Raw genomic sequence first — 20,487 nt, 5'->3', positions numbered from 1 at the left:
ATATTAAAAAATTAAATTCATTCGTTTGTTTAAAACATTCAATTAGCAAGCATCATTATGATTGAGTCTATTTAAATTTATTTAAACCCAAACCTAATTCATATTTAATGTTCAGGAATCCTAGGCATGTTTCTACGTTCCATCATTCCACAGATATGAAAAATACATAATTTAAACATGTAAAAATTCACACCGAAAATCAAATCAAAATCATGCATTTATCAATTCATAACACAAAAACAGATATGAACAAAATTCATAAAACCTATGTTCTAATCCAATTAAACATGCATAATTATTTAATTTTATGTGTTTAATAAATCCTGAAATTTCCTAGGCATGTACAGAAACACGAATCAAAGGGAAAGAGATAGAAGAAGAACTTGCCATAAACTTTCGGATCGAAAGTTACAGTTCTTCTTCCTTGATCTTCTCTCTACAAGGTTTTTCTCCTCATTTCTTCCTTTTTCCTCCTTTTCCTCCTTCCCTCTCTAACTCTCTCTCTCTCTAGATTATATCACTTGAATATTTCTAACCCCCTTTTACAACCTATAGCTATATATTTATAGGCTAAATAAAATAACCCTAACCCTTTTCTCAATCCAAGTTAACTTAAAAAAAAAAAAATACTAAAATATTAAAAAGGTAAGTAAAATATGTTACGTATATAATTTATGTATATCTTTATTAAATAAATAAATTATACACATCCCATTATTTATTAATGGATTATCCAATAATACTTAAGTTACCATAATATTATAAAGTAATTTTAAAACATAACACGTATCAAATCTACGTATTTTTATTATTTAAATATAAAACATATACATCAGATTGAATATTACTACCTAAGTTACCATAAAAGTAATTAATAATTACTTTTCCCTTTTATATATATTAAAAAGGTAAGTAAAATATGTTACGTATATAATTTATGTATATGTTTATTAAATAAATAAATTATACACATTCCATTATTTATTAATGGATTATCCAATAATACTTAAGTTACCATAATATTATAAAGTAACTCAAAACATAACATTTATCAAATCTATATATTTTTTTATTATTTAAATATAAAACATATACATCAGATTAAATATTACTACCCAAATTACCATAAAAGTAATTAATAAATTACTTTCCTTTTTATATATGTATATAATATATATCTATAAATATACATACACAACTATTCATGGATAATAATTCATACACATCGAACCTCCTATCCAAGTAGTCCATGGGACCCAATTGGTTGACCCATTACTACTAACCATAACCATAAAAGAAAAATAAAATAAAATAATAAAATAAAAGAAAACATTTAATTTACAATTAATCAAAACACCATTTAAGTATATAATCTAATTAAATAATTAACACATAAACAAATACAAATAATACATAGACACATAATCAAATAATCAAATAATATCTAATTCAATTAAACACATAAACAATTCATTAAATAATCAAAATTATTATTAATAATTAAAAATACAATTAAAACAAATAAATAAATACCGAGTCTATCCTTTTAAAATTAGGGGTATTACAGGGTCACTGATGGCCGAGGCTGAGGCCGGAATGTAAATTTCTGGTGGACCAAGCAGTGGAAACGGAAGGCCAGATTTTGAACTTCGAATGCTATGATTACACATGTACCGCTTTATCAATAGTGGACGAAATTTTGTATAGTGGATGTCTCTGAAACCAACACATCTGAGATTTGCTTGTAGCAACATTTTGATGTAGAATTAGAAATATATAAGAATCTGACATTAAAAAGTTTCATGTTAGAACATACAGTAAAGGAAGAAAACGGTTATGAAACAGGAAAATACGTACAAACCAGTTGTATGTTTGAAAAATCGCGCAAATAGAAGTGTTCTATTGTAGAATTATTTGTCTATTGTGTGCAGAACATTTATCATCAGCAAGAATACCTAATTTACACATGATCAGAATAACAGTATGTCAAGAAGTAGAAGTGCAGCATCATCGAATACATATAGAATTGTTGTATTATTGTATATCAACATATATAATCAGGAATTTTGTTAGAGGATCACTTGAATATTCCTTGCCTCTCGACACAATCATACCTATTAGCTCCATATCTATAGTTGACACTCACCATACCCCAATGATAACTTTATTCTTAATTGAAAGATTTTACTCAATTCAAATACATTGATAACTTTCTTCTTAATTGAAATACATTGTATCAAATGATTCAAATACATTGACACACAATCATACCTAATTGACTCCAAATCTATAGTTGACACTCACAATGGCCAATGATAACTTTCTTCTTAAGTGAGAGATTATATTTCAATTCAAATATTACAATTTGAACTTTTACTATTTCACCAAAGAATTCCCTCTCATAAATGAATTATATATATACATTTAGATTTAGGAAAAGTTAAACACCATGAAGTGGTAAATATTCTAAAGCTTTTAAGCTATGTTAGGGGATCATTGAATCGCGCAACATTAAATTTTTTATACTTCCAATTATATAAGAACCCTATTCACTTTTCATACTTCAATTGAATGACTGAGTATGATCAATCATGCTTCTGGTAACATCCAACCTAATCATATACATTTAACTTTCCACAAAATAAGACTGCCAAAAGAAACTTACGCCGTGTTTAGCGGTATAAAATTGAAGTCCTTGAATTAGAATTGGTGGAATTTGAGAAAAGCAACCCCGAAAAATGAACCAAAATTTTCACAAATTCCACCAATTCCAATTCTAAGACTCCGATTCCATGGCCTCAAGATAATCCTAATTATCCAAGATCAACAAATTCGATAGATTGATGAGTCTCAAAATTTCACTAAACGCCTCTTGACTAACTAAAACTTTCTCTGTTTCTTTCTCTTTCTTTTTCCCCTAAATTTAGTGTCTATGGAAATCATATATCTATTAAAAAATAATAATTAATCACACTAATCGGCCAAACTGTGAGTCGGCTAAAGCGTAAAATTAGGGTTTTAAAAGTATATTGTCCTTAGTACTCATCAACTAGAAACAGGACAACGAAAGAGCATATGAAATCAACTTCAATTAACAAGAACACAAGAATGTTAAAATGAAAATGTCCAAGAGAAGTAATTTTGATATCAATTTCATGCACACACACACACATATATATATAGATAAGCGTTGAATAATCTGTTAATTTATTGTGTGAATCAACTGACCTTTTACTTAGATTGATCAAATAGTGAATAGAAGCAAACTGATGTGTGATTCTCAAGGAGGACGATTGATTCTGCGTAGAGATTTTGTAATAGGTTTTAGAAGGAAGAGTACAAGTGACTGTTAAGTTTCTGTACAGGGAGAGAGAGGGGGGAGGAATATTCTGGAGGTTTTACGAGGGTTTGATAAGATTAAACGAACAGTATTTCTTTAATGTAAGGATATTTTTTTACTTGATTGACAAGAAACCCTGCAAATGACCTTTTGCTGCGTTACTTAATCCTAAGGCTTGTTTGGTACATAGATTTATTTTTAAACGGTTAAAAAAACATATTTGGTAAAAATTAATTATTTTTTTTTTACACAATATCAAAACGTGTCATGAATAATATTTAAAAATCAAAACATTAATTTGATATAACTACATTTTTAAACTAACTATTATATTTTAGGGTAAAGTGCAAAAAAAAATCCTTTCAACTATTGGCCATGTGCAATTAACCTCCCTGAACTACAATTTGCCCCCTTGAACTATTGAATTTGGTGCAATTAATCCCCTTTGTGACTTCTCTGGCCAATTAGTTATAACAGAAATAGTAAAAGACAATTTTACCCTTATATAAAACCATGTTGTTTCAGAAAATTTTAGCAACCACCAATTTGTTGATGTTATTTTTATCCACAAAAAAAGTAGAACTAAAAAAATAAATTCTGAAATAAAAATTGAAAATTGATGTTTTGCCACCCCCACCCCAAATAGAGATTGGGGAACATGGAGAAAAAATTGAAAATTGAAGCCTAAACAGCTGATGCATTCGGAAGTTGCACGTCGGACCCAAAACGGATTGGAGAAAGGAAAAGGAAAGGATGGGCTCACGGCGGTGATGTGATTCCGGTGGAATCAACCATGGTGATGCAAAAAAGACCATCAGCTGAGAAAGATGTCGAATAAGTCGTGGATCCACGGCGCATCTCCATCTCTGTCGCCTTGTGAATCCACGGCGCTCTGCGACTGGATTGAACTTCAAGATGTCGAATAAGCCGAGGATCTGGTTGCCGCCAGAAGAGAAGAAAAAAGGCGACGGTGACGCAGTGACAAAACTTAATTCTACGGCAATCGACGGTAGTGGCGGGCGCCAGAGATTTACGGCGGAGGACGATGAGGAGGTTCTTGGATCTGTTAACAGGGTTGGTGTGTTGGGTATCGTGCGGTGATGGTGTCTGTTAGGGATGGCAATGTGGCAGTTTGGGGCGGGTTTCTTAATCCCTATCCCCATTCCCATTTAAATTTAAAACCCCCAAAACCGCCCCAAAATCGATTATTTTTTTACCCCCAACCCCCATAACTGCCCCCGCCCCGCCGCAGCTTGCCCTGCCCCCACCCCCGCCCCGTCACCGCCTCATAACCGATTAAATTTTAAAATTCTAATTTTTTTTATTCTCCAAAACTACATAAATTTGAACTTTTTTTTTTATAAGACAAAACCACATAAATCTAAACTTTCAAGCGAACATCAACCAAACAAACATAAAATAACATCATCAATCGGCATCATCACTCATCAACCAAATATATATATATATAAAACTCAAAGCAATTCGTTGAGATGTGCGGACTCCTCTGATTCTTTAATCAAATATTAACAAAATTGTAATCTCACCTCTAATAACTTCAAATCAAAACCAGAAAAACAATTGGTGGATCCTATTGTTTGAACAAATCAATGGGCTTCCAAGTATCCAGGATTGAGTACACAATATATCATCCAATAAAAAAAGAAAAATATATGTGAAAACAGGTGAATGTCGACTGAAGCGGTGGATGAAGATGGTGAAGGAGGTAGGAAGGAGTGTAGGACGATAGGAGTTCCGAGTACCTGCTAGTTGCTTCGTCCTCCTTGCTATTTTTTTTTTCTTTCGTCAGATCTATTAGTGCCGCTTGCTACCCCTGCCTCACTGTCATTAGGAGGAATATGGGAAGTGAATTGAATCTAGGGTTTACAACATGTATATATATAGTATAGGTTAATTTGGTAAATATAATAGTATAGTAGGTGTAAATTAATAATTTTATATACTAATCAGGGGCGGTTGCGAGACGGGTTTGGGGCGGGGATTGGACTCCCCCGTCCCCGCCCCGAAACCGGCCTGTTTTTTTTAAAAAAAATCCCATCCCCACCCCATTTAATTAAACGGTACTCTAAACCCGTTGTAAACTGGGCGAGGGCGGGGCGGTTCCCCACCAGGTTGGGGATTTTTGCCATCCCTAGTGTCTGTGTTCCGAGCACTGCCGCAAGTCAACACCGACCTTCACCTTATCCGCTGACCTCCCCGTTCCGAGCTCGCCGCTGCCTTCATCACAGCCACATCAGTTCTTTAGCAGTGAGTGGTTGTCCGCATGGATGTAAAAAGTGATTAAAGTACCAAGAAACATTTAATATGTTTAAGGTGATCAGCTTCCGCATCCCACTCAAAATAATAGTCAAATGGGCAAAATAATAGTCCCCTCTCTCTACTGGTTTTACTTCGATAAGCCGGATCGATGATTTCTTGCTCTGCCGACGAGCTGTTCTTAAATGATCCGACTGAGGCGACAAAATCATAGGCAAATTCCTGGATCGGACGGTAGTGATGGTATCATCTGTTTTATCGACGATGAACAGTTTGTATTTAGCATAAGGGCGTGTTTGGGTGGTTTAAGTGGTTTTGGGTGTAAAGGTAAAGGGTTGTATGGTCATTTAAAAAAATTTGGGTTCTCATGTGACTCATCATGTGCGTCTTCACGGTCAAATTCAACCGGTTTATCACCGGACGGGGTTAATTACACCAAATTGGTTAGTTCAGGGAGGTTATATGTCAAATTAGTAAATCAGGGGGGTTTTATGCTAAATGGCCAATAGTTGAAGGGAGTTTTTGTACTTTACCCTATATTTTATAAAATTGATTTTTTTATAAAATATCTTTTAATGTTTTTACTTTTAAAAATTTTGTAACAAATGAAAATTATCAAACGTACTTTCTGAATATTATTTAAAACACTTTACAATAAAATTACTTTTTTGGTGTTTTTTTAAAAAAGAAAATACTAAAAAATTTCACACTGGTAAAGGATCTTGAATTGCTTCAAGAATTCATTGGATGTTGCTTTGTTTTCAGATAATTTGTAAGGAGTACAAGTTAGAAAAGACACACTTATTCTTCGATTAGATATTGGATGCATCCACGACAATGCGTTATTTTAAAAAACGTTACTCACGCGTTTGACCCACCCAATATCTATTCTTATTTTTTGACAGGTTTCTACAAAACTCTAATTCCAACAAAATATCATAGTTAAGTCACACAATTAATGCCAGTGGGCAAGTGGTTGTGATCTTTAACCAACAGGCCTAGCGGTACCAAGCCCCTGCCCCTATTTCTTAAAAAGAAGTCAAAAGTTTGAACCTCAGTGGAGGCATGTGTGTAGGAGTACCAACAGAAAAAAAAAAAAAGCACCTTTTTGATATTTTTTTAAAAAAGAAAATACTAAAAAATTTCACACTGGTAAAGGATCTTGAATTGCTTCAAGAATTCATTGGATGTTGCTCTGTTTTCAGATAATTTGTAAGGAGTACAAGTTAGAAAAGACATACTTATTCTTCAATTAGATATTAGATGCATCCACGACAATGCGTTATTTTAAAAAACGTTACTCACGCGTTTGACGCACCCAATATCTATTCTTATTTTTTGACAGGTTTCTACAAAACTCTAATCCAACAAAATATCATAGTTAAGTCCCACAATTAATGCCAGTGGGCAAGTGGTTGTGATCTTTAAGCAACAGGCCTAGCGGTACCAAACCCCTACTTCTTAAAAAGAGGTTAAGAGTTTGAACTTCAGTGGAGGCATGTGTGTGGGAGTACCAACTTAAAAAAAAAAAAAAAAAAAAAAAAAAAAAAAAAAAAAAACTTTTTTGGTGTTTTTTTAAAAAAGGAAATACTAAAAAATTTCACACTGGTAAAGGATCTTGAATTGCTTCAAGAATTCATTGGATGTTGCTCTGTTTTCGGATAATTTGTAAGGAGTACAAGTTAGAAAAGACATACTTATTCTTCGATTAGATATTAGATGCATCCACAACAATGCGTTATTTTAAAAAACGTTACTCATGCGTCTGACGCACCCAATATCTACTCTTATTTTCTGACAGATTTCTACAAAACTCTAATTCCAACAAAATATCATAGTTAAATCCCACAATTAATGCCAGTGGTCAAGTGGTTATGATCTTTAACCAATAGGCCTAGCGGTACCAAGCCCCTACTTCTTAAAAAGAAGTTAAGAGTTTGAACCTCAATGGAGGTATGTGTGCGAGTACCAACTTAAAAAAAAAAAAAAATTACTTTTTTGGTGTTTTTTTCAAAAAGAAAATACTAAAAAAATTCACACTAGTAAAAGATCTTGAATTATTTCAAGAATTCATTGGATGTTGCTTTGTTTTCAGATAATTTGTAAGGAGTACAAGTTAGAAAAGACATACTTATTCTTTGATTAAATATTAGATGCATCCACGACAATGCGTTATTTTAAAAAAACGTTACTCACGCGTTTGACACACCCAATATCTACTCTTATTTTTGACAGGTTTCTACAAAACTCTAATTCCAACAAAATATCATAGTTAAGTCCCGCAATTAATATCAGTGGCCAAGTGGTAGTGATCAACCAACAGGCCTAGCAGTACCAAGTCCCTACTTCTTAAAAAGAAGTCAAGAGTTTGAACCTCAGTGGAGGTATGTGTGTGTGAGTACCAACTTAAAAAATAAATAAATAAATAAAATGTGGTTGTTATCTTTACAAGGTCAAACCATAATGAATTGGCATTTCAGCTTATTATAGTGTGTACTGTGCTAAGAATGAATGAATCCACAGCAGTGATCTAGGTAAGAAAAACATGCATCAATCAACGACGACAAGCTTGTTGTACTCATCCCCAGCAATGGCAGATTCCATGGTGCTCTCAGGGTTCAAAATCCCACCTTCCTTCAAGAATTCTTTGAGTAGATTCTGTGAGAAACCGCTCACAAGTGCCACCGCTTTCTGATGGCTCGGCACTGGAGTGGCTCTGGAGTCTCTCAGATTCCAAAACACTATCTCTGGCACACACGACCCGTACCCACTCTCCTTAAACTTCCGGCATATTGCTTCATAGTCAGTCTCCCACGGATTCAAAGACGCCTCGTCGAACTCCATAGCACTGAACACAAATAACCTTTTTATCATCTGTTCCTCGCTAAGTTTTCCTTCTTTTGCCACTTCCAAGATTTTATCAAAAACCCTCTGAAAATCCGTTTTCCATTCCGAATGCATCCGTTCTATCGAACTGACCTTTGATTCAAGACTTTCTCCCTTAATCATCTGAAGCTGAGGATTGCGACTGAAAGTAATGAGCTTTCCTTTCCAGGGTTCTTCACTCAAATCAGAAACTAATAGTCCAAGTGCCACACTTTCATCCAATAGTGTAGGGGGTGTTCGGCTATATATCCTGGTCGCTGATAAATCACATATAGCAAGGCAGTTTTTTAGCGTCCCTTTTTCTGAGAGATCTTCCACAATTCTCTGCCATTGCAGTTCTGCAACTTTGGCGCCATCTCCTCCTTTGCGCACTGATTCTATGATCTGGTGAGGAAGCAATGCCCCGGCAGCAATCTTCCTGTCCCCGCGCTTCACACTCCCCAGATACTCCTCAAACCGCTCTTTATCACGTTTCATGAACGTGTACTTGTAGTTTTTCATGGCAATAAAAGGGACTCTGTTGTAAGGAAGCACTCCCCACTCTTGTGCACTCATGTAAACCTCAGGTACCTTTAGAGCTTTCCGTAATGGCACAAGCACTTCTTTGCGTAGACGATCTCGGACTCTATAAGCATAATGAGCATCTTCTATTCCTTGGTATTCTGGATAATGGTCTCGTGGGAATAGTCTCCTTGCTATGCTTTCGCATAGAAGGGTGTATCGATCATAAAAGGAATAAAGAGAGGGGCACCACTTTGCAGCAAAGCTGATATTTCTCAGATTGCCCTTATGCAGATTAAGTAAATCAGATTTCAGTCTCCCTGTGAAGGTGTTTGATATCTGATCGTGTAAGAATCGGTAAACTGGATCGTTGTTGTACTTGTCCACAATTCTCTTGCCCACAGCAATCCTTTTCTCCTCATTTGATAATTCTTCTTTAACTTTGTAAAAGATCTTCATGACCCTTCCTTTCTTCTTTTTATGAGCGTGCAAGCCTTCAAGCAGACGGTATAGAATTTCGGGCAAGTCCTTGAAGTACCCGAATTCAGCTATGGAAGTGGTGTTGTGTGCTAGTGTTCTGGGGTGACTTTCATGGAGCCACAAGGCCGCGGCATAGAATCCTTCTTTGTCCCCTTTTCCAGTGCCTCGAATACCTCTCAAGTTGCATACAAGTTTGAGAGCAGTCAGAGGGTCTTGGTCCCAAGCTAACTGCAACCGGCTGGTTACCGATTTCGAGCGTCTATTAGGAACCACATGGAAGAAGAAATCTAGACATGAATTTCCACTGGATAGGAAAGTTGGGGAGCGGTTTTCTGTGAAACCCATACAAGGTTTTGGCGGTGGCCCCTTATTGTACTTGGAGACCATCGAACCCATGAAGGGGTCGCTGATGGCCGGGACCGGGGTGTAAATTTCTGGTGGACCGAGCAGCGGAAATGGAAGGTCAGATTTCTTATTTTGATTGCTTATATTACACATTAAGCGCTTTATCAATAGCGGACAAAATTTTGTATAGCAGATGTCTCTGAAGCCAACACATCTGTGATTTGCTTGAACCAACATTTTGATGTAGAATTTGAAATATATAAAAATCTGTCATAAAAAAGGTTCGTGTTAGAAAGTAATGGTTGTGGATTAGAAAAATATGCACAAACTAGTAGTAGTAGTATGTTTGGCAGAAAGAGAAACAAAACTGAAGAAGCATAATCAATGCAAATAGAAGTGATCTCTTTTGAAACTTTGACTTAGAGCTTGAGAATTAAGATTCAAAGTCACCGAGACGAGAGAAAAACTATTGCCTCAATGATAACTTTCTTGTGAATTGAAATACAACGCGGCTAGTTGACACACAATCACACCTAATTGGCTCCAAATCTATATTTGACATTCACCATGCCCCCCAATTATAACTTCGTTCTTTAGTGACATTATATTTCAATTCCAATACATTTTAATCTTGAAAGTTAGAAATTTTACTGTTTCACCAAAGAATGCTCTCTTGGATATGAATTGTATACAAATTTAGATTTAGGAAAAGTTAAAACACAGGTAGAGTATAAGAGTATAAAAGCGCTTAAGCTATATGTTTGGGAGCACCTAATCGCAATATTAGTTTTTTTATACTTCTAATTATATGAGAATCCGGTTTACTTTTTCATAATAATGCTTCTGGTAACATCCCGCCTAATCATATACTTCTAAATGAGTTCTAATTGAATCAAATAAGAGTGTCAAAAGAAACTCAAGGTAATCCTAGTTATACAAGATGGGCAAATTCAATACATTGATGAGTCCCAAAATTTAAAATAAAATAAAGAGAAAAAAACAAATGGATTTTCTCTGTTCCTTTCTCTTTCTTTTTCCGTTAAATCTAATGTCTATGGAAATCATAGATCTAAAAACAAAATACAAATCGGCCAAACTGTGAGTGGGCGACAATGTAGTAAAATTAGGGTTTTAAAAGTACATATTCCTCGGTACTCCTCAACAAGAAACAGGACAACAAAACAGCATATGAAATCAACTTTGATTAACAAGAACACAATAATTTTATAAAGAAATTGTCGGACAGAAGTAATGTTGATATTAATTTCATGCACATATATAAGTGTTGAATAAACTATTAATTTATTGTGTGAATCAACTGACCTCTACTTAGATTGATCAAATATTGAATAGAAGTAAACTGCTGTGTGATCCTCAAGGAGTGCGATTGATTCTGCGCAGAGATTTAAGCCCGTAACTGTTCAGTTTCTGAGAGAATATTCTGGAGGTTTTAAGAGGGTTTATTACGAACGAGTATTCTTTACTTGATCAATAAGGAAATTCCGTAAATGAAGAGGACGCCCTTTTATCTCATAACTTGATTGGATTAAAAAATTCAAAGGTAAATTACAGTAAGGAGTTTGACCAAAAAATAGATACTTCCTACTACACTACTTTCTAATCAACAATACTTCCTGCTAAGATGTATTCTATCTTATTTCTAATAAAATAATAATTAATGAAAAATAATTATTAGATGATGACATTTGATTGGTTAATTCAATGAAAATTAATATTTTCTTTTTCTTTTTCGTAATAAAATTAGTATACTCTTGCAAGGCGGTTTTGTAGTACAAGAATCTGCATTTAATTAATCTGCCAAATGTAAATGGTTGAGTATATAGTTCTATACTGAACAATTTTAATTATCAAATTAAAAGAGAACATGTTCATAAGTTATTGATCCATATAAATTAGTGTTCAATTATGGAGTATATATACATAAAGAGAAATAGGTGGATATATATAGAAATTGATATTTTTGGAATGAGGTAAATCAATAAATTACGTATATAGAATATAATGAAACAATTTAAGAAAAAAATTTAAGGAAGCATATAAAGTATATAAGGTATAGAGAAATTTGAAGGGGGCATTTTTACACATTTTTAAAAAATATACACATATTATAAGAAAATATATATATAAAATAAGGGAAGGAAAAAAATTGTTTTTGAATTCCTTTTTCTTGTGTATCCATTGTTTTTGAATTCTTATATTATTTAGGCTTGACGCATTTAATTCTTGACCGATATATTTTTGACAGAATTTTATGTATTATTAAAAAAATTGTATTTATCCTTTGTCATTAGTTTATCAAAGGACATCTATCCAGTATTCAAGTCTCGTATGATCAAAAAAAAAAAAAAAAAAAATGTATAAGTGTATTTTTTGTGCATGTAAAAAAAATATATATTAAAAAATAAATAATGTAAAAAATAAAAAATAAATCTCTTGTCATTAACTGTAAATTAACACAAGAGTAATGATATCCTATTTCAACGAGTTCGAATGTCGTTGAAATGAAAAGTCAAAAACAGACACTTAATTGCACGCCCTCCATTACCTTCAAACACTTCAGATTTTAGAATCATTATATTAAAAAATAAAGAGGAACGACAAGGACAGTAACTCATTTGATTGGTACTTTAAATTTCATTAATTATTCTTTCTCCCTATTTTTTATTCTAAAGGAACGTAAAGTATTTAACTTACTTTAAAACAAAACTTACTTTTAAAAAACAAAATTACCCTTTAAATCTTTTTTCATTATCTTTATTGTATCTCCTCCCTCAATCCATATACATGTAGTATATATATATATTTTGTACTGCCTTTATTTCTTTCATGTTTATTTCAATTGTTGCCACTAGTTAATTATTTCCTTCTTTTTTTCTTTATTTCCCTTTTTTTTTCTAAATTGTTGCCATTAGCCTTTTTCCCGCCCTCCCTTTCATTTTTTATTTTTTTTTTTAAAACCAGAACAAATAAGAACAAAGGAATGTTCACCAAATTTAGAAAAAAATTTAAGAACAAGGCGACAATTGAAATAAATTTTTTATAATGAATATATTCTTTTTTATAAGTCCATCATATTTTTTAGTATACCCTCAATTCATTTTTTTTTTCTTATTTTTTTTTAAATTGTTTCGGTTTAATAACAAATTTGATGAACATTCCCCTGTTCTTAAATTTTTTTCTAAGGGTTCGTTTGGTTAGGTAGAACTAACAAAAAAAGAAAAGAATCGGAAAATATTTAAATATTTTGTGCGTTTGTTTGGGATGAAACGTAAAATTTTCAGGAAATTAGATTCTCGCAAGTAGCTAATTTTCTTTAAAACGATTCCTGTATAAAACACACGAAAATTTTTATTTCTCGGGGAAGTTGTTAAGTTATATTTTAAATTCTTATTATACCCATAATTATCAGTTGGATAACTTGGGTTTCCTTTATCTTTTCGTCCCTTTTTTATAGACATTTTTTTTCCAAATGTAAATGAAATCGTGAAATTGGAGAGATCTTATGTTTAGCAAATTTTTTTTAATCTATTTTATTGCTTTATTCTTTTCTTCTTTTTTTTTTCCCCTTCCAAATACGTATATACATATAACATATTATGGTGGATATTTTTTAAGTGCATTATATTAATTTTCAATATGTGTATATACAAATCAACTAGGTTTTATAATTTTGATACTAGAGTTATTATAAATTTTACGAAATATATATGTTCCTTAAAAAGAATAATACAAAATATTTTATAGTTATATAATTCTAGTTGAATTCAAAAAATAAAACCCTCATAAACTTGGTTGTTATATGTAAAATTCTATTGGTTTTGGTTATTCTAATATAAACAAACATATAGTGGAACAATCCTAATTTCATTCAACTTCATCAAAATCCTTACAATTACTATATAAATTGTAAGGTCCAAATCATATATATATATATATATATATATATATATATATATATATATTTTGAGTAAAGAAATTCCGGTGACTTGGTGTCTCACACAAGCTCAGAATATTATTATCAACAACAAAATTTGATTTATGAATTAATTTTACTCAAATTTATTTATATTTTTATTATTTAAAATTATAAAGACAATTTTGACAAGTACAATCATGTTCTTTTCTCTTTCATTCTATCCAAACTAACAATATAATATTTTCTCATAACTTTCTTGAAAAATTTCCATGCTAACTAAATGCACCATGAAAACTTAATTTTATTTTCCTTCACTTCACTTTCTTTCACTTTCACTTTCCACCATCTATTTCCATCTAACCAAACAGACCCTAAATTTGGTGAACATTCCCCTGTTCTTATTTGTTCTTAAAATTTAATAACAATTTGGTTTAATAAATTTTTTTCTAAATTTGGTGAACATTTCCCTGCTCTTATTTGTTCTGCTTTAAAAAAAATAAATAAAATAATAATAACTAGTGGCAACAATTGAAATAAAAAGAAAAGAAATAAAGGAGTAAAAAATATATATATACTACACGTATATGGATTGAGGGATGAGATACAAGAAAGGTAATGAAAAATGATTTAAATGGTAGTTTTATTTTTTAAAGGTAAATTTTGTTTTTAAATAGGTTAAATATTTTACGTTCCTTGAGAAAAGAATAGAGAGAAAGAGTAATTAATAAAATTTAAAATAACCAATGAGATGAGTGACGGTGAAAGCGACTATCCTTAGCATTCCTCAAAAATAAATAAATAAAAGTCAAAGCATCGAAGAATTCATTGTACAAGTTTTTTTTTTTTTTTTTTTTTGGCGAATTCTTTGTACTAACTTATTGAGTAATACATAATGCAGAGTATCAAGGCAAGCTCTTCCGGGGATTAAATATATATTCTAAATTTCTTTAAGAAACTAATTATGTAACACACTTTCTCTATCTCATATATTAGTGGTGTGATTTGTGCTCCTTGAACCTTTCAAGTTTGAATAGACGTGTATATAATTAGGTTAAAAATCGAGGGATTTATGAAAAGACAGCAAACATAAAAAAATAAAAATGGGGATGACTACATTTTTGAGTAATGACATCTAAGACTTCCATAATCTCATGCTTTGTATTAATTCACAATCATGTCCCTTAAGAGCTTTTGAAAATATTATTGTAATGTGATTGCAAATCTAAGCATAATATTCTGTAATAATTTCATACATGGCCATACATGATGAAAAACCAGCAAACATCCCTTCTATCTTTTCTTGTACCTGCATAAAAATATCAGTACAACTATTAAAATTTCAAATTCCAATAAAGCGTCCCTAACAAATTGTTAAGATGGTCGAAAGCATATAGAAACAATATAAATATACACACACACACACACACATATATATGTATACATATAGAAATAAAATATAATACCACAAAACCCAAAGAATATCCCACTGAAGATGGTTCAATTTAAATATTTGAGATGAATCCAAGCTAAAAGATTGTATGTATCATATAGGAATCATATTGCAATATTATACTGTAGTTTTTTTTTCTAGTACCAGCAGTGCTTTTTTCCACCTATAGAGGCCAGTTTGAATCTACACCACCACCACACTACATACATTACAGGTGAAGATGAAGATGGGCTCAATTCATATATTCCAGAATCCGGACAAGCCCAAGGTTAAGTTTGTATGTGTTCTACACGGATCATCTAAGAAGCACGGACCGTGTCAGACAACAATGACACTCTTGGACACGTCTCCAACACTTGGTCAACACATTTCAGACACTAGATAACATATCTCACACAAACATCTCAAAAACTTGATTTAACATATCCACACTGTGCTTTATAAAAAACAAACATAAGACAGTGTTAAAAAAACATAAAAACAACATTATGAACATATATCGAAGTGTCCAACCTCTTTTTATTTAAAAAATTGACAATAAACACATGCATGGTATATTAGTATGTAATATGAACAAAAACATAATACAATAGCGATATCATATATAATATAATACATATTTTTTCATATTCAAATAGCTTCACCTTCTACCTTAGAAATTATAAAGTTTTTAAAGTTCTAGAATTGTCTAATTCAATAGATATATAAATGAAAAATTAAATTTATATTAGCAGTGTCCATGCCAAGTGACCATAGACACCGCCACACTACACAAATATTATGCATTTTCCATTGGATGCCATGCAAGCATGTGAAAAAAAAAAATTTGCATGCAAGCATGAGAATAAAACGAAATAAAAATAAATAAATAAAAAAAACTGGAGATCTTACAACTTTGATCCAGAAGCAGGGCTCTGCAATGCATCATAATGTCCATAACCATGATAAAGAACACGAATTGGGTTCTCCCTACCATACTCTTGACCATATTCTGCTATAATTTTGAGGCAATTAGTCCTCTTATCCCACATGTAAACCGTGATAGGCACCCTGTAAACAGAGAAAAAAGTACATTAAAAATGTGGAAAAGCTTCAAATGCATCCTTGGACAGTCCGTCCAGACAGCCAAAGTAACTTTCAGTGAGAACACTTATTCCTTGGGAAAGATTTTAGATGCTTATCCGATGTTTCAAAATTTAATGTTTCAATGAACCTTGGTTCGGGCTACCAGGGTCAGACTGAGGGAGTGGCTATTGATCACTATAATAAGAAAATATAGAAAGCGTGCGATGGACTTGATCCTATTTGTCGTTTTTGTAAAAGGACAGCCTGACCGCCCAAATATAGGTCTAACATAAAGAACAGAATCCAGTCCCATTAAAGCTTGTTGCTTTAAACATATATTGAAGTTACCAGAAAGTAGATTGTTGCTTTAAACATATATTGAAGTTACCAGAAAGTAGACTTTGACTTAGAGTAATGGTACATTGACACTATTACACTAAAGAAAACCAATGAAATGGTACTACAATTAGTTGATAAAGAAAATGGAAAGGGACAATAAGAGACCTACTTTAGGACATGAGAGGACATGAGCAGCTCAGGTTCTCCTCCCCATATGTGGGGCTGCCGCATCTCTACAACATACGCGTCAAAATCACCTTCAAGGAACCTGCAGAAGAATAGATATCAAAGAACTCTCGAGAGAGTGAATATCATTGTTTTACTTGGGAAAGTTATTAAAAAGATATGAAAGGTTAGTGGATTACGCAATGTGATTGTATACCTCTTGCTTTAATACACATAACTACTACTTACGCGTTAGTCTTACCCACAGATAAGTTGTGAGAATATGATCTGAAGGAAAAGGCTCCTCATTATTAAGATTAAAATATAAAGCTTGATGGAGAACTAATTCAATGGAAAATCTACAGTATCAAGCTTTATGAAGAGAACTAAAATTCACCTGTCCGCTAAACAATTTCAAAAATGATGTGACAGATCTAAACCCAGCATCCTCAAAGATATCTTACCATTCAGTGTCTGCCCGCCTCTTGATAAATTCATCTGCTACCTGTCAAAAATAATTGATGATCTTCCTTTAAGTAGAAAAAGAAACGAATTGTTTGAGGCAACCGACAAAAATCAAAATGATAAGTGGGCTAACCAATTCAATTTGAACATATAACAGCTAAAGAAAGTAAGTAGACAGGTAATACAATAATAATACCAATAAGAGTGAATAAAAGAAGATCTAGCACGATTTTTCATTTTCTCTGAAACTTGAGAAAAGCTGATTCGCAAGCCATCTCTCTTTCTAGCCCATGGAAGTAGTATTGGTAAAGGTGCATAAAACAATGCTTGTTGATTTGTCCAAGTTAAAATTGTTCACACTAAGTTTAGGATCAACTACATAACTAACTAGACAGCATGCAGCAACAAGTTATATCATCTCAATGGAGCATCAGAAACAAAGAAAATGAAAATGAAAATGAGATTCTTTCATACTTTAGCTCTGAGCTCATCAGCAAGTTCTTTCTCATAGCTCTCACTTGGAGATGGTTTCCCTGCTCTCAGACAAGCACCATGAACCACAGACCTGAACAAGCATCTTCCATCTCCAGGTATGCCTGTAGCAAATGAATCTACAGCATCAATCCACTCCGATTGCTAGATAACATTTGATATATTAGGTATGAAACAATTGTTCGTGCCAACAACATAGGCTTCTTCTATAATTAAGGAAAATAATATTTCTACTAGCGCTTGAAATGGAGAGGATCTGGAGCAACTTCATGACAAGTCCAGATCCATATTTTTTATCTGGACACATATTCGGATCCACATCAAATCCTATGAAAATGATACATATCCTAGTCATATAATTTAAACATGATCCTAATAAAGAAAAATATACTTGATTTAGGCTGGTTCTAAGATAAAACAAAATCCATTCTCCGGATCCATGATTGATCTTTCTAATTATATCCATATCTCCCATTTTTTATTCAGATTCAAAATAAAAATCCAAACTTGTTAAAATGGGCGTTGGATCGGATCTTGGGTCAACCCACTCCACTCCAAGCCCTAATTCCTACTACATAGTTCAACACGAAAGATATTCATGCATCAATGAAACCAATTCATAATTATGCAAAACAAAGGGAAACAGCTTCTTCAATACTGTGTCACTGATTTTCCAGATGTAGGCTGGTTGCATACATGCATTCCTCTATGTTATGGAAGTCATCCAATTGTAGATAAAAATAAACATTTTTTCAATCACAATGACACATACCCTCATCCAATAAAAAGGAAGAAGTTCTACTCCATTATCACAATAAAAAAAATGGAGTCACACCCATCTGACACAAGAATGTGATACATTTATAGACAAAACCGCAGCAGTACAATTTTAATCATACATGCAAACCACCAGACGTGGCATAAACATATATAATAGTAACAAACAAAACAAAACCAAACTTAATTAACAAGAAAGGAGATCCCTAGGCTGGATGGTATTTAAGTTTGAAATGGCCCAAATCCAAATTTCATGTTTGCGAAGACTTTCATAAATCATAGATCAACTCCCCCAATTGGAGGACTTGCGCTAGCAGGCGACTTTCTGGACCTTCATACAACATAGGATTTACAAATTTATATCTATGTCATATCTGGAGAAACAACAAATTGAATTTACATAATAACTTAGATTAGCTACGTTCTATCATGTAAATTATTACTTGGACAAAAAAACATAACCAACTCAAAGATGAGATGTGCAAACATACAATCTACCTACCTCCTCAAGCACATCATTGTAGAAAAATTGCCAATATCCAATTAAACCAGAAACTCCTCCTCTTGAATAAAAGTACTTAAAGTGTAACAGTAAAAATAATGCAAAATAATCCCATCATGTTGCGGCGTTAAAAAGATATACAGAAACACAACATTTAACCAGTTTAAAAAAACAAAAAAAACGAACAAACAAACAAATATATATATATATATATATATATATATATATATATATATATATATATATATATCAGCTTTAGATAAAATAAAAAAGTCCAGGCATGAGGAACCTAATGAACAAAAGGAAAGATTGATACATAAATACAAACCTAGGCCCAAATCCATTTCTAATTACCAGAGCTTTCCTTTCCCACAGAAAGAAAGATAATCTTCAAACTATTAAAGCCACATGATGATCAAATTGCACAGAAGAGAGCAAAAATTGTAAGAAAAGAATCAACATCAAACCAAACCCAAGAAGAAAAGCATCAATTTATGCACAACTCAAGAAAGGCAGACAAATTAAAACATTAAAAATCCAATTCCCTTTCTTTTCTCTCATTCTTTCCCAGAAAATCAGTCAAAAAAAGAAAACAAAAACAAAAAACTAACAAATTGCACAACAAAGCAACAAGAAAGAACACAAGACATACGAATGGCACGGAGATAGTTACCGAGCGAAAATGGTGGTTTTGGCATGATTGAAAATCAGAATAAGCAAAACAACATATTGAATGAATTCTAAGTGCCTCGAAGCGTCAATGTTTACTAATTTGCAAAGAAACTGGAAAAGGAAGAGAAGATAGATTACCTGTGATGGAGACTGTACAGAGTTTTTTAAGAGTGACAAGATAACATCATCACATTTAACTTTTTGGGGATTGATTTGTAAATGTTACGATCAGGGAATCGAACTCGATGCTTCGTGATATTGATGGCCAATTTGGTTAGGTCATGCACTCCATATATTGATTGATGCGAGATGGCAAAAAGGATGAGTCACGACTCAGAGTCGACTCACTGAGTCTCCTGACTGCACGTCTAGATTTCTGTTTCTTCAGGTGATCACGGCGGTGGCGGCGGCTCTTCATCACGTAAAATCGGGGTGTTGGGACGCGGTGCAGTATGGAATGAAGCTACTTGAATATAAAAAAATATTATATTATATTATTATATATATAATATTATTATCATATCTTAACATTATAATATGTCACATTGAGGATGCAACGTGTTGATCAAACGTATGTTTGAGATGCTCTCTGAAAAATTGCACTCGCTTTAAGTACATGGCAAGCCTTCGCTTCTAGTTGGAAGGAACAAAAAACAACAGCGACCAGGGAATCAAATCCACCAAAACCTAGTGCTGAGCTGAAACGGTCACAACCAAAATTCAAATCGAATCGAATGCAACGGCCAGATTTAATAACAGCCCTTTGTTTTCCTTCTTTTGCGTCACACAGAACA

General features: G+C 32.8%; 2 protein-coding genes across 4 annotated transcripts; both read right to left on the bottom strand.

Moving 5' to 3' along the window:
* Nucleotides 1-8,167: 8,167 nt before the first annotated feature.
* LOC132278213 (uncharacterized) lies at nt 8,168-9,982 on the bottom strand. Its single transcript, XM_059780022.1, has one exon. It carries the CDS (start codon nt 9,980-9,982, stop codon nt 8,168-8,170), a length of 1,815 nt encoding a protein of 604 aa, XP_059636005.1.
* Nucleotides 9,983-14,729: 4,747 nt separating this feature from the next.
* Nucleotides 14,730-19,823, bottom strand: LOC132276235 (OVARIAN TUMOR DOMAIN-containing deubiquitinating enzyme 4-like). Of its 3 annotated transcripts, none has more exons than XM_059777575.1 (6): nt 19,674-19,823; nt 17,725-17,846; nt 17,250-17,290; nt 16,790-16,888; nt 16,108-16,266; nt 14,730-15,072 (listed from the first exon to the last, which is right to left on the bottom strand). In XM_059777575.1, exons 1-6 carry the CDS (start codon nt 19,717-19,719, stop codon nt 15,057-15,059), a joined length of 483 nt encoding a protein of 160 aa, XP_059633558.1. In that variant the 5' UTR covers nt 19,720-19,823; the 3' UTR covers nt 14,730-15,056. The 3 variants fall into 3 exon arrangements, with proteins under 3 accessions (XP_059633558.1, XP_059633560.1, XP_059633559.1); XM_059777577.1 differs by lacking the exon at nt 19,674-19,823 and adding an exon at nt 19,350-19,656 and having other exon boundaries at nt 14,731-15,072; XM_059777576.1 differs by having other exon boundaries at nt 14,736-15,072; nt 19,695-19,823.
* Nucleotides 19,824-20,487: the final 664 nt, after the last annotated feature.

The sequence above is a fragment of the Cornus florida genome, unplaced genomic scaffold (assembly GCF_030987335.1).
Source record: "Cornus florida cultivar Cherokee Brave unplaced genomic scaffold, ASM3098733v1 CherokeeBrave_3.0.0_Hap2_Chr10, whole genome shotgun sequence".
NCBI classification, from domain to species: Eukaryota; Viridiplantae; Streptophyta; class Magnoliopsida; order Cornales; family Cornaceae; genus Cornus; species Cornus florida.
Note: the sequence above shows the minus strand (reverse complement) of the source record. Positions and strands in the feature narration are given on the sequence as shown.